Raw genomic sequence first — 14,266 nt, 5'->3', positions numbered from 1 at the left:
GCTTGTATGTGCAAGCCGAATAGACGACTGAGGAGGGAGATGTCTCTAATGCGGGGAAACCGTGTTTAAAAATAAAACCGAGCGGAGAATAATAGAGATTGTCTCCAAAGACAAAGAGGCTAAAAACAGCAGGCCTCCTGTAAGAATGTGTCCTTTTATAAGCAGTCAGCACAATCTCATCATGTAGACAACACTGAACAACAACCTCGAATCTGTAAAGAAGATGACTAAATATAACACCATCCTGCAGAATAAAGCCACTCCCACTCAATTCAGACAGACCAGATGAGAGTTACACCAGATGTGTCATATAGGAAGCTGTTTTGCTACAAATTGGATGATTAACAGAGCCGTGCAGCCAGCATCGGGGCATTTGGCTGTGGTGTGCAGCTCAGTGGAGAGTGATTGGCTTTGAGGGCCGAGGGAGCAGATGGGACGGGGACACAGAGCTGGACCAAAACGACTGACCGTGCCTCCTTGGTTTTGCATCAAAATATCCCTTCCATACTCGCCCCTACTCAAGAGTGATTCCTCACACACACACACACACACACACACACACACACACACACACACACACACACACACACACACACAAAAAAGGAGCTCTGTTTCACGAAGAATTGCAGCGGCTTGTTCTTCATGGCAAGTTATCTCCGCCTTTGGCTCCACCCTCTTAACATTAATTATGCAGCTCAATGCAGCACTCCGAATCCCTGCTGCAGCTCACCCACACTACAATACACTACCGCTTTCTCCCACTCTCTCTGTCTCTGTCACACAGACCACAGAGTGTTTCTCCCTTTTTCCCTTCATGTCTACATTTTCAACTATCCATAGTCAAAGAGGGCATTTTCCACCAAGCACCACCTTGTGAATAGTGCACTGTTGCAAGGACTAAAGACACGACTGTAGCAATTCTCTCTTTGTTTTTTTAAAGGTTGGATGTCCTCTTACTTTTTTTTACTGAAGGAAGAAAATCACTACACATGTTAATAACATATTAAATCTATTTTTAAACCACTGCTTTCAGTGTAATGCACCTGATGACCTACATAAAAATGTCATTGTAATGTTAACATATGTTTCCCCAGTAATGTTATAAACACAATAATAAGAACATCTGATACATTTGATGTGAATGAATTCATTTGCATTGATTACAAGTTGGATTACTATCCGTAGTTGCAGCGTGACTCACTACCAGCACATATTTTTGCCTTATCGTTTTTTTAAAGCCTGGTGCTGATTCCATTGCAAATCAGAAGCAAACACAGTCTGATGTGCCGAGGCAAACGCACTTAGCAGCTCAAACACCTGTCTGGCGAGGTGTAATTGACTCAACTACTCCTGAACACAGCGAGAGACACAATCAGACCTTGTCACAGGAGTCCACGCTTACGCAATGTGAATCAGCTACATCAGCAAAGCAGAGGGAAACCAGAGAACATACAAAGAGGGAAGCTCTCACGCTTCGGCCGTCCCCCCCCAGGCAGGCAGTGGGATGGAAACGTAGCAACTGTTTATGGAAGCAGAAACAAGCTTCTCCTTCATTTCCAGGATTAAGATTCATCTCACATCTGCATGCATGTGTCTGTGTCCTTGCGTGTATCTGTTTGTGTGTGAAAGAGAGAGAGAGTACTGCTTGCCCAGCCAAAAGCTGTATAATTAATCTAACAGAACTTAAGTGTGAGGCTACCCTGTGTGAGTCATTCATGCATACTGCACACGGCCTGACTTTAAACTAAATAAATAGCATTTTTTCCTTAAAGTAGGCCCACATCAGATGAAGGTCTCAGCAGTTATTCATGGAATCATTATTTCTTTCTCACCACATAGGGCATCATCAACAAAATGTCAAACCACAGGTATACAAACACCAGCTATTTAAGGGCACATGTTGTTTGTCTCCCTATTGTTGCTATTTCAATAAGTTCAATAAAATGTCTGTCTATGTTTGCAAAGATGCTACCTCTGGAACAAAAGCAAACATTGAGGCAGATGTTCCTAATGAGGGAAATATGGCCAGGGAAGGTGGTATGATTCAGCTGGTATCGGGTAGAGTGAGTGTGTTATATGCTTACATAATCCAGGGGGAGCGTGAATTGACTACTCCCCCTCCCTACATGACAATGCGCTGGCAGGCGCTGGTCGGCTGTTTTGTCGTGAACACCGTGTTTCCAAAAATCCGTGCATCATCAGACGTTCAGAATGCACAATGGCGGGTCAAAAAGCTCTTTGTGAGGTTGCTGTTCATCAGCAGGCAGCCCTCTGTGCTGTGCAGCTCTGCTGCTGCAGGGGTCTTTTCAGTGCATGGAACCGGATGGTGAGCAGAGAACACAGCGGGGGCTGGGCACTGCAATGTACTGCAGTGCTCGTAGCTCTGCTATGCACACCCACTCTCTTCCATTCTTGCTCTGCCTCTGACAATCTCTCAATCTGTCGCTCTCTCACCCTCTCTCGCCCATACTTGTATCATTTGTCTTGCTTTCCTCTCCTCACTGTCTTCTCATTGCTTTTGTCCTTTTCATGCCAATTTTTCTCCAGACTCTTCAAGCTGACTGTAGTCCAAGTGTCCAACACTTACTCCTATTTTCTTCATTTAAACTATCCTGCTCTCCTGTCACTCACATGCACACCGACATGCACGCTTAGAAACACATTTACACAAATACATACATAAATACATCCTGTAACCTTTCCTTGGAGACTATGATAAAGTGCCCTCTTCCTGGTAATGGAGAGGGCACACACACTGTCCTTCCGACACTTCACTGTATGCATCACAGTGTCATTGTAGTATCCCCAAGAGGGTCTGCTCACCTTCAACATCTGCAGTGTTTCATCTGTGCAGCCTAGACAAGGGTTTTGAGTTTTTAAAGCACCTCTCCTTGTCCTGACATGGAGAGTTTGGGGATTGTTGCTAACTGTAGTATGTCACAGTGACAGCCGTTGTTGCTCCACTATGTTGCATACACCATCATTTATAGGGGCAAACTAAACACCCATGTCGCACAGTCTGGGACAGAGGATAAGCAATGACAAGCCCAACAGCTGCTCCTTTCCTCCAAAACACCCACAAATCTTAGAAAGAGTTACAGTATATGATTTATATACATACATAAGAATAGACAATACAAAGATAAACCTTGAAAAGTACCTTGCTAACCCAACCTAGCATTTACTGTAGTAAATTTTAGCACATGGCTGGGGCTGTTTATGTAGTGAAGCCTGATTCAAGAAGCTGCTACAACACTTAATTATACTTGAATCACAAGATACAACTCTGTGTGTTTAAACCAGTCATTCTACCTAATTAGAAGTGCTTAAATCTCCTCCATCTCTCACACTCTGCTACTATCTTCAAGAGGGATACTGGCTAATTCTTGGGAACAGTGAGGGGTCTCATTTCCGTTTCCCATTAAAGAGCTGAGGTTTCTGATCATTGCAATCTGAATGAGTTTCTCAGTATGCCGGCTGCATCCCGCAGAGATATTTTCCTGCTCGCTCTCAACCATGACATGAAACAAAGCTTTGTGTGACAGCAGATGTCTGAACTGTATGGGCTGCAACCAGTATATGTTTTATATTTTCTTCTCACTGATGTAACATGCCACCGCTGTCTTTTACCACCTCCTTAACAGTTTTTAAATTGATTTCTGGGAAACATAATTGGCTACTAGCCACTATCAGCAGACATAATGTATTATTTCTGCTCTTTTAATAATATCATCCTTTTGATTTTGTGTTACCACCCAAATAGAACCATGTAATAAGCAGATGTCAAACCTGAACGATTTTGCTGCTGCAGTCAATTTCATCCCACAGTTTGATGTGTCACTCTGAGCTTTGCAGTGAAAAGAAAGGTAGAACAAAAACACAGCACTGACACTCCCACCTAGAGCATACATTGATAATACAGGTAGACAACAACAGGAAGGGCCAAGGTTTTTTTTTTTTTTTTTAAGGAAACAGCTAGGAGATGAGTTTTCTGCACCTCTGCAAAAACATAGTTCTCTTTAAGACGGGCCGTGTTCTAAAAAAGGAGAAGTGCATGAATAATGAAAAGTGTTTTCTTCATGTCTTCAACTGAAGAGGCAAAAGAATGGATGGGCACAGCCAACTGCGATATCAAATAGGGAGACAGAAAATGTGTACAGCCTGACATTTGTCAGGTCATCTAAATAGACATAGTTAGAAGGATTAGCTTTGCCTGAAACTATCATCCAACCCTCATTACCAAATACTGGTTTGCTTCAAGGAATTTGAAGGAAGCACCTATCAAAAGCCTTTGCTCTGAGCTGTCCATGGTGCTGAAATGAGTTATCATTTCCTTCCCAGTCCTCTCCTTATCCCTGCATATAACTCAGTGTTGAATAATTTAAACCTTATTTAAAAGCAGTTACTGGGATCAGTGATTCTGGTCAGGTTCATAGATGTCATGTGCTTACATCTACTATCCGAGGGTAAAAGGTATTAGCCTTTCTTCTAAGTAACATGAAAACACCAGTACAGACTGTACTCTTAATCCTGTCAAATAACATTTTTCAGCGTGCCCACACAAAACACACCAAGTCCATCCACATTTCCTCCCATTCTGCAGCAGGCCAGTGTTCACACATTTTCAACAGAGAAAACACACAGTGCCCACTGCTGGACAGTATCATATCTTCATTCACAAATGGTGAAGGTCAGACTTCCAAAAAAACGACAGTGGGATGTATTAAATAAACTGTGAATGTGTGTAAATAAAGCTGATAATGAATGCATACTGGAAAAAAAATGTGTTAGTATGAATCACCTGTCCTTCAGTACAAACAAAGAAAGCTTAACTTTCCTCTGCTGTTTGAGCTCATTTAACAGTAATGATGAACCATATATTAGGTGCATAAATACTCCAGTGAAGGCATAAAGATATGATAATACTATTTTTTCTGCTTCTTTGGTACACTGTAGTCAGTAAGCCTAGTTTACCCAATCAGAGAGCGTACTTTTGCTGCAGGCTCTGACTGAAGGAAGTCCCAGAACACTGGATAAACAAAACAAAAACTCATCACCATGCTCCAACGCTATCAGAGCCAATTCAATCTGTTATCTAAGCAACCCCAATGACACCCAGAATACACAATGAGAGCATGCACGACAGAACGGGCTGCAGCGCTGAGCTTATCAGCGTGCACTGAATTTACAGTATAAGGGACAAAACTTTACTCTTATCCCAACCAGGGATAATATATAAGTTAAAACTGTTATTTTAGAAAGCTAGTAAATGCTTTGAGCAGCTCTGCCTGGAACTGGTTGGATGCTGAGGCAGCTCCGCTCAGGGATGTAATGGGATACTGCAGCACTAGAGAACCGTGTGCACAGAAACTTGCCTAGAAGCATCAGGGAGTCCCGCACTAACCTTCCCCCTCCCTCTCTCTCATCCTCTCCCTTTACCTCCGCTTTTCTCTCAAGTCCTTATAATGCAAAAAAAAAGCATTAAAGTAAAAATCCATGTGCATACTTATATGTAATTATATGAGAAGGACTGAAAGAAGGCAGAGGAGCCAGAACAACACTGACAAAAAACAACAACCCAAAAACAACTTCAGAAGTGTAAAAACCCAGCATGCCTGTGGTAGGAGCCCAGCTGCTTACCTTTTTGTGCAGGTTCCTCTCCTCTGGACACCAAGCTCTTCCCCTTCTCCACAGGCTCCGAGACACTTTGAGATAGAGAGAAAAATAATCAATCTTCTCTTACTTTCTCTTATTTCCAGTTTCAGAATGAATAAGTCAGGAGTCTTACACAGCCCTCTAGACACACCTTTACTCTGTCCTCCTATAAACTCTGCCACATATACACACAGAGATACCCATTCAAATGCACCCCAAGACAGGAGTACACAAATTGATAAAGATCTGCTCAGGGGAGGGATAAAAACTACACACACTCACACACTGCAGTTTTTTTTTTCTTCCTCTTGCCCACTCGCTCTGCTGCTTTTTTCCTGCTGCCTTTGCCTGCACTGCCTCCTGATTGGCTAAGCTGCTCTTCAATAACATAAGCTCTCTTCTTTAATTGGAAGGGGGCCAGTTATGTGGTGCACCAGAAACCCTTCCCGCCCAGCTCATCTCTCTTTTTTTTTTTTTTAAGTGCCAGTGGAGAAGAATGCTGAGCTCTGCAATTTCATACGCATCGGGCAAAGAAAAAAAAAAAAGGAATGGAGGACAGAAAAGGGGGGGTATGTGGTAGAGAAAAGAGTGAGAATGGGGGAGAGCATCAGCGGGGGAATCAGTGGACCGCAGTGGGACAAGCAGGAGCTGCACGGGAACAAAGAGACAGGGGCTGTTAAGTGGGGGGGTTAGGAGAAATTTGGATGCACGGTCCCACGAGCTGTAGCATGCTAAAGGTGTGACAGCAGGTCAGATATAGGGAGATTTCCGTGCACTCACTGCAGCTAGGTGGCTCTGCTGCAGTGTGGAGTCTAATTGCCAGGCAAGAAGGGGGATGGGAAGGGAGGATGAGGAGGAGGAGGAGAGTGGGGGTTGGTTGCAGTGATGCCGAAGTACAGTCTTCCAGCCAGCCAGGATATATGGGGGGCAAATGGGAAGGCAGCCGCAGTGTACAGCGGTTAATGCCTTCTCCTCATGAATTATTGAAGGTGCCCCAGAGGAGAGTGGGAGGGTCACAGGAAGCAAACTAGAGAGCCTGTTCAGACAGTCTCACTGCTACTGAGGTTTATTTTAATTACTCACATACAGTGAGTACATGTCGTCAAAATATTAAATGGAGCCCCCTTTAGTTAGAGTATTTAATCGAATGAATGTAATAGACTGCTGTGAATGGAGATTGCGTGTCATTAGCTCTCTGCTTCCTACTTCAGTTCCACAATATGTATAAAGGCATTCCCATCCTACAGAAAATGGGTGTGTGGGATTGACTTTCTGGTGTCAGGTTTCCTGTCCCTCTTTCTTTTGACTCACATCTGGTACCTCCAATATGTCCCGGCTGAATTAAAGTACAATACCCCCAGTAGATCAATAATGGATCATACAATACCTCAACCATTGGCAGAGACTACAATGAGCACTCTAAAAGTTATATGATGCCCACAAAGAAATGCAAATACACTGTTTGCTCAATAAACAATGTAATTGCCAGGTGGATGAATGGGAAAATAAAGAGATACCTGATATTTTAGGCTCAGTGTGCTGGGACAATATGTTGAATCAGAGGGGACATTTGGATGACTGGAGATAGTAATAATCAGTGGAAATATGTGCTATGTATAATTTATGTACAGAAGTTCATAAGGGTTCGGTTGACTTTCATTTGCAAAAAACAACATTTATTTCCATGTCATTTATGACAACATTTGAATACATGGGAATAATACAGAAAAGAACACAAACTTTAATATTAAAATAAAGAAACGTTTCCATCAATTATCTGCGCATGTTTTCCTTCATTGCTGTGGTCTCTGCTTTCTCAGGGAGGCTGTAGACTGTGATGGAGATGTTTGTGGGTTTAAACACCTGTTCCAGTATCACTGACACTTTTTCCCACCTCAGACGATCCAGGCCACAGCCAATACTGTCAGACAAAGAGGAAAGACCACAATGTTCAACTGTTAGAGTAACAGAACCAACATAAATCTTGTCCTGTTTAAGATTAATTAAATTAATTGAGCAAATGAGTATTTCTCTTTTGAACATGATTTAATGAAGTATCACTAAATGACTGGAAATGCTACAAACCGAGGCACTGATACTCTTGTTACTCCATTCAGTACACAGTGTGACCTCATCTGCTCCAGGCTATCGCTCAGGCTTTTATAGGTCGGTTTCTGGCTGGCCTTTTTCTTTGTGATCTGCAATATAACAACAAGAAGGCAACAATACAAAGATTAACTACAACATTTGTTGAAAATCTGCAAAGGGAACAATTAAAATAAACTATTATATCTTTACCAGATAGTAGATAAAACGTCTGTCTCTTTTCAGTACAGCACACTGTCCCGTCAGCTTTTCTGTTTGGATATAAAAAGACAACATCCACTTTAGAATAAGAGACAAACCCCAAAGATAATGGTTTTTGAAACCCCTTAAACATCACTGACCCACTGGTGAACAAAGCAAGCAAAGAATTGTCCTAACCCACAGATGTGTTTAAATGTGTACAAAATGGTAAGACATAAAGGATATTTTCATGTGATGGGATGGTGGAGGCAGAAGTACATCCATTAGAGTTGCACAATATGGTTAAAAAATTTTAAAAAACAACAAAAGAAAATCACATTTATTTTCACTTATTTTTATATTTTTTAATCTGTTGGGGTCTGTACCAAACAAACATGTTTCCTTACATCTGGAGAAAAATATATGTAGGCCAGGACATCTCTGCAGCACCACAGAACTTCAGTGCGATGGTGTCTTGGCACACGTTTTACTGATTTGGATATTGCACATTGCCATATTGAAATAAGACATTTTCCCTCCAGCTTAATTTTTAATAAAAGGTCTGACTCACTCTGTCCCTTTAACTCATCTACCCCTCTGAACCTCTGCTTGAACGTCACAGCTATGCCTGCCCCCATGCGGCAGTCCTCACTGATGCAGTGGGCCAAAGCCTCGTCTTCAGGACAGGAGAACAGGTTCCCAGTGACATAATTCAGTCTCCAGCTGTCTTTTTCAGGCTGGCCAGGAGGGGGCAGCATTACACCGTGTGAGGAAGCATAACGACAGAACAAAAAACAAACAACATTGGTGTACTGAAAAGGCAAACTATGACAGGAACACCTCTTTATGCACATGAAAAACCAACACTGAATTATTTTTTTTCCTCTGAATGTAAGCTTTACCTTCATTTTGATAGTGCTGACTGGTTTCTTAAGTTCAGACGACATTGATAGATTGTAGAGCACTTGTCCGGGGAGTTGTGTGTACAGTCGTGGACTCACATTAAAACAACGTAGGATTATCGACATTCAGCTTTAGCTTTAGACGTGTTAGTTGACGTATCATGCAACAGTAAAGGTTATCGTATAACTTACAAAACAGTTGACAGCAGGTTGCCGTCTTAGTGTTATTTAAAGGCAGTGATAGCTCAGTAGGGTCGTCTGTCAGCAAGGCGGAAGCTAGCCACGAATCCTGTCTGTCCTCTCGCGAGTCGCGAGAAAATATGAGACTTCGTGGAGTGGTTTATAGTTTTCTTTCTGTTTCATGTTGCTCTGCTTTCTGTGTGATATTGTGTAAAAAAAAATGCATTTAAATCCACAATTTTAATACCTTTTTGTACAAACATTGTTCATAAGAATATTTATGAAGAATGAAACTCACCCCACCGACTATTTCTAGCTGAAAACAGTCTAATCTTGCAAAGTAGTTTTAGTAATAGTAGTATAGTAGTTTTTTAAAATGTAATATCTATGACTGTAGTTACTTTTGAAATGATATTATTTACAATTCTTAAATGAATGCACAGTTCACTTACTGAATACATCAGATGTATGTAAAAAAAACAAAACAGACAATTTCTTTTTTTAAATTGTGTTTATTGTTTTTAAAGATCCCACAAATGCTCCCAGATGTTTTTGTTTAAATCCTGTTTCATTAGATCTCTATTCGGGCTAAAGTTGGGCTGAGCTGTGAGGGGACTATGTGACCAAACTGAGTGCACCAATAAAAATGTTAAAGTTATTAATAGACTGGTTGCACAGTATACATTTTGGCACGCCTTAGCAGGAAAGACAGGCGTACAGCTGCATTCCAGTTCATTCTGCAGGGGAGCTCCTGCTACTGTGCGTGTTGGTCCACGTGTGTTTTTCTGTCTTTGACAAGTCAAAATGTCTGCTGTGCAACCTGTCCATTGTCCCACCCTAACAGGTGTAACAATAACTGACGGAAATGTCAATCAATCTCAGTCTGTACACAGCCCCACACAACCCTGATAAGAGCTATAATCATCCTGAATAAGTGAAAGCACCTCTCTATGATGAACCATGGTTATGTAGGGGCTTAAATATGTTTATTTAATCCATTTTATGAAACAAAAAGAAAATATAAGTAAGCACTGTACGTCTGCAGCTTCTATAAAATACAGGTGTATAACCAGACCTAGTCCATAGATTTCTATAAATGAGTTTAAAACTACTGTTGTAGTGTGAAACCTGAACTAAAAGTAATAAACAGGTAGCCACTTTGCAAGCAAAATATAGCAGTACAATGGCAGAATCTCTGTGGTGTTTTCTTCTTTTATATACATATAAACTGCAGTAGATACAAAATCACACATGAAGGATGTGTGTATGTGACATATTGACAGTCCATGTTCCAGCCTTAGAAGTCAGCACTGCTTCTCCGATCATTCATCCAGTCCCCAGGGTTGACATCCATCTGCAGCATCTTCATCACCCACTTGTCCTTCCGTGCTCCATCAATGAACTCATCCAGCGAGAGCTCCCCTGCGTGACAAGAGACGGTTATTCTCTAGGTTTTATTTTACTATACGTTTCTTCATTCCTGAATTCATTACTTTTAATAAGGTGAGTACCTTTGTACAGCTGAGACACACCTTTCATTTCAATATACACAAACAACAATGACCACATGCACACTTTAGCATTAACGCCCCACAATGCCATTACAGCAGCTTGACACATTATTCTTTTGCATTATTCATAAGGCATTTAAAGCTGTCATAAAACTGTTGCAATAACTCACCATCTCCATTTTCATCAACAAGCTCAAATATCCGGTCAACCACTTGGTCTGGGGTCAGCAGATTGCATTCTTCATCCAGCTCTCCATGGCAGGCTTTCTTCAGTCGATAGATGGACTGAGAGTGAAAGGAAAGTATGTCAGAATGACTCTTACATTGACAACAATTTATTATCCTGAAATATTCTTCCACATGTTTTGAAAGCTTTACAGATCAATAGTTGCATATAGTTACTGCATGATAGTCAATATTACCTCCACAATTTCAAGAAGCTCTGTTTTATCAATGCATCCGCTTCCATCTTTATCATACATTTTGAATGTCCATTTGAGCTTATGTTCCAGTTTACCCCTCAGGACTAAGTTCAAGGCTGCCACATACTCCAGGAAATCAATGGTGTTGTCCTGTGTACATCAAGAAAAAGAGTTACAATGTTATAAAGGGCCACTTAGAGGACGTTTATGAGCAAAATGTTTCTCTGACAGACAAAATGTCTGTACAGCAATAGACTTTACAGACTTTAGAGAGTCTCTAAATGCCTGTATTGTAATTTACTAGAGAGAATACAAAGAGTCTTCTTACTAGGAAACAATAATAGGATAGCAACTAATAATTATTTTCTCAGTTCATTATTTATGCTACAAACTGAATAATAAAAAACAAAAACAAATATACACATTTCATAAGCTGTTGTTTTGCCTTATATACCCAATTGTTATCAAAACTAATTGTTTCCAGCTCTAAAAGGATATGCTCAATAATGGGCTTTAATTGCAATTAACAAATCTCACTACTACTGTGGCAAGTGTAGTGCCAACACTATAATGAGACAAATGACTGTGTTAAGCTCATACGTCCACACAACAGAAGTCTGTACTTACGCCGTTCTTGTCAAAGGCTCGAAACATGTTTTCAATGTAATCTGCAGCCTCTTTGTTATCAGTGACGCCAAAAAAGCTCTTGAACTCGTGCATGAAGAGAGTTCCACTCGGACATTCCACAACAAATTTTTTGTACCATTCCTGAAGCTCTGCCACATCAATTTCCTTGTCTGGGTCACTCTCCTCGCTCAGGCGCTGACCCATTGTGGAATTTCTTTTCTTCTATTCCCCAAAGACTGAAATTATTTCTTACATTACACAAAACTATTTGACCTGGGTAATGCTTTCAAAGCTTCCCTCTACATTACAAAATCCTGGAATGATAGTCCTTAACTACTGAAGCCAATCAGCAAAGACCAAAATGATCAAAATTACATCGAAGTCCATACAAGCTGAATTGTTATTGGGCTCTCTATAGCAGCAAATCCCATCTGAAAGTGAGGATGAGATACAGACTGATAAGGGATTAGAAATGGGCACTTGTCACAATCAATTATCTTACAGACAGGTCATTAGAGGATTTCCTTGTGGCCTACACTGTATGTTAGCTATGTAAAAAACACACTCCCTAATAACAGGTTTCAAGTACGTCTGTTGTATAATAGACATTTTATTAACAGCACAGTCGTCACTGTATGTATAAATGTTTGCATGGTATGACTCAAACTATTTACGTGTGTGTAAAGGTAAAACACGCAAAGAAACCTCATGATTAAGGTCTGTTTTTAATGAAAAGATGCTAGTAGTTGCATTATGGGAAATGTAGTATTCATCATTTCTGGAAGAGCTTCATCCATTATAGACAGTAAAAATCAGGATATCTCAGGCACAGCTGCTTACATTTTGACAGTTCTTCTTAATCTGTCTCTTCTTAGTCCCTTAATGGTGGTTCATAACTAAATCGCTGATGTACACCTTTAAGTAATCTTTCCCAGTAGTCCTGGAAGTTACTGACCAGTCTGATGACTCACACACAGTGTTTAGTAACTCATGAATGCTCTGACCTTTGGGTTATTTACCGCTACCCTGATTATTGTTTACATGCTTGTTTCAGTATCACTGAAGCCTATAATAAATGTGTTGCAGCTAAATTCACTAATGAACGGACATTACATTACAATTTAGGCATCAAGAGGGCAATTGTATTTGGGAAATGGGTGGATACATCTAGGCCTTGTTCGAGGATTACGAAGTGAAGTTGTCCATGGAAATAGGGAAATAAATGCATGTTTTCATTGGTATAACAGTGCCAGTGTTAGTGGTAACCATAGCCATTGTTTACAGGTGAAATCTTGGCCTGGCCCAATACCTTATATGTCAGCGATATGTGCTGACAACAGGGATAGTGATAATCTTAGCTTAGAAGTGTCAAGGCCATCTGAAGTGTCACTGGATGTCATCCTCGCATGATTAAAATGATCCACACTCTCTGTTCTCACACAAGAGATATTTAAAATCTCACCCATATTTCCTCCATCCAATCATCTTACATAAGTTGCATTCCTATACTCAGCAGGTCTAGTTCATTTGTATTTGCATTTACATTTACAGGACTGGTCCCCATTCATTTTCACTCCTGTGTCATCTCCATAACACTTACACTTCCTCTGTGTTGTGGCTCAGTAAAATAACAAGATTCTACAGCCATGTTATCATGTTGTGATGCTGTACTTGAGCCAAATGCCCACACCATTGTCCATCAACTGTGTTGGTTCAGCATGTTAGCATGTAAAACTGTGCTAATTCATACTAAATACAAAGTTTAGCTGAGGCTGAGGGGAATGTCAGGACTTTTGTAAGTATTTGTGCATAAACCAAAGTATTAGAAATAAAATTTTGACCAGATGATAGCGCTAGATTTAAGTTATTACAATCAATCCTCTGGGGACCAGAATGTGTGTACCAAGTTTTGCTGCAAACCATCCAATAGTATTTCAGTAAAGAACAAAAACGTCAACCTCATTGTGGTGCTAAAGGAAGAGTTAAAGGATCACCCAAATCAATACATTGTCAGGCAACCATGAATGTCTCTACCTAGTAGATGCTGAGATTCATCACAGCATGAATTAAAACTCAGACCTTCTCAAACTATATATATTTCAGTCTTAACTACAAATGTCAAACTCAGGGTTGCCCTGGAGGAAAAGTCAGAGGTTCACAAAGGTCAGTAAGATTCACCTCGTTGGTGACCATGAATATCAGTAAACATTTTCATGGCGATCTATCAAGATATTTTAGTCTGGACCAAAGTGGTGGACTGACCTACTGACAGACTTTGCCATCCCTTGAGCCATGCCACTAACATGACAAAAAACAATCTTTCAAAAACAAGATTTAAAAAGCATGCTACCATGCTTATACTTTGAACGTAGTGAATGTTAAGCATGTTAGCTTACTAACTTGAAATACTAAATGGCTAATAATGTAGTATGTTTGGCTTATGTCGGTATGTTAGTGTGTGAATGTTATGGTGTACAATCAGCATGTTAGTACTTTATGCCAACATTAAAGTCAAAGTACAGCTGAAGACAGAAATCTGGTGTACTGTCATGACTTAGTGTTTGACAAGAGGATCTTTCGAAGTATGGGGTAGGAGCCTTCGATGATTTTAGGGAGGATGCCACTCCATGACCAAAATGCATTCTCCTCGGCAGAGGGGTTGTTTAGTTGAATAGGTTAGTCT

At 40.6% G+C, this 14,266-nt stretch overlaps 3 protein-coding genes across 7 annotated transcripts in view; all 3 read right to left on the bottom strand.

The window, feature by feature from the left end:
• The window catches only part of LOC127377330 (synaptotagmin-2-like), a 59,246-nt gene extending 53,211 nt beyond the window's left edge, over positions 1-6,035 (bottom strand). For 3 of the 5 annotated variants that reach the window (XM_051425104.1, XM_051425109.1, XM_051425106.1), the window contains exons 1-2: positions 5,807-5,931; positions 5,641-5,705 (exon numbers count right to left, since the gene is read on the bottom strand). The gene's annotated coding sequence lies outside the window, so the exon portion shown is untranslated. The other 2 variants (XM_051425105.1, XM_051425108.1) reach the window with 1 other exon arrangement.
• A 1,274-nt stretch (positions 6,036-7,309) lies between these two features.
• Positions 7,310-9,145, bottom strand: oard1 (O-acyl-ADP-ribose deacylase 1). The gene is made up of 5 exons (XM_051425803.1): positions 8,844-9,145; positions 8,513-8,678; positions 7,954-8,012; positions 7,741-7,853; positions 7,310-7,576 (listed from the first exon to the last, which is right to left on the bottom strand). Exons 1-5 carry the CDS (start codon positions 8,967-8,969, stop codon positions 7,429-7,431), a joined length of 612 nt encoding a protein of 203 aa, XP_051281763.1. The 5' UTR covers positions 8,970-9,145; the 3' UTR covers positions 7,310-7,428.
• A 380-nt stretch (positions 9,146-9,525) lies between these two features.
• Positions 9,526-12,025, bottom strand: guca1b (guanylate cyclase activator 1B). Its single transcript, XM_051426158.1, has 4 exons — positions 11,584-12,025; positions 10,957-11,106; positions 10,705-10,819; positions 9,526-10,445 (listed from the first exon to the last, which is right to left on the bottom strand). Exons 1-4 carry the CDS (start codon positions 11,785-11,787, stop codon positions 10,321-10,323), a joined length of 594 nt encoding a protein of 197 aa, XP_051282118.1. The 5' UTR covers positions 11,788-12,025; the 3' UTR covers positions 9,526-10,320.
• Between the last annotated feature and the right edge of the window lie 2,241 nt (positions 12,026-14,266).

The sequence above is a fragment of the Dicentrarchus labrax genome, unplaced genomic scaffold (genome assembly GCF_905237075.1).
Source record: "Dicentrarchus labrax unplaced genomic scaffold, dlabrax2021, whole genome shotgun sequence".
Classification (NCBI taxonomy): domain Eukaryota; kingdom Metazoa; phylum Chordata; class Actinopteri; family Moronidae; genus Dicentrarchus; species Dicentrarchus labrax.
Note: the sequence above shows the minus strand (reverse complement) of the source record. Positions and strands in the feature narration are given on the sequence as shown.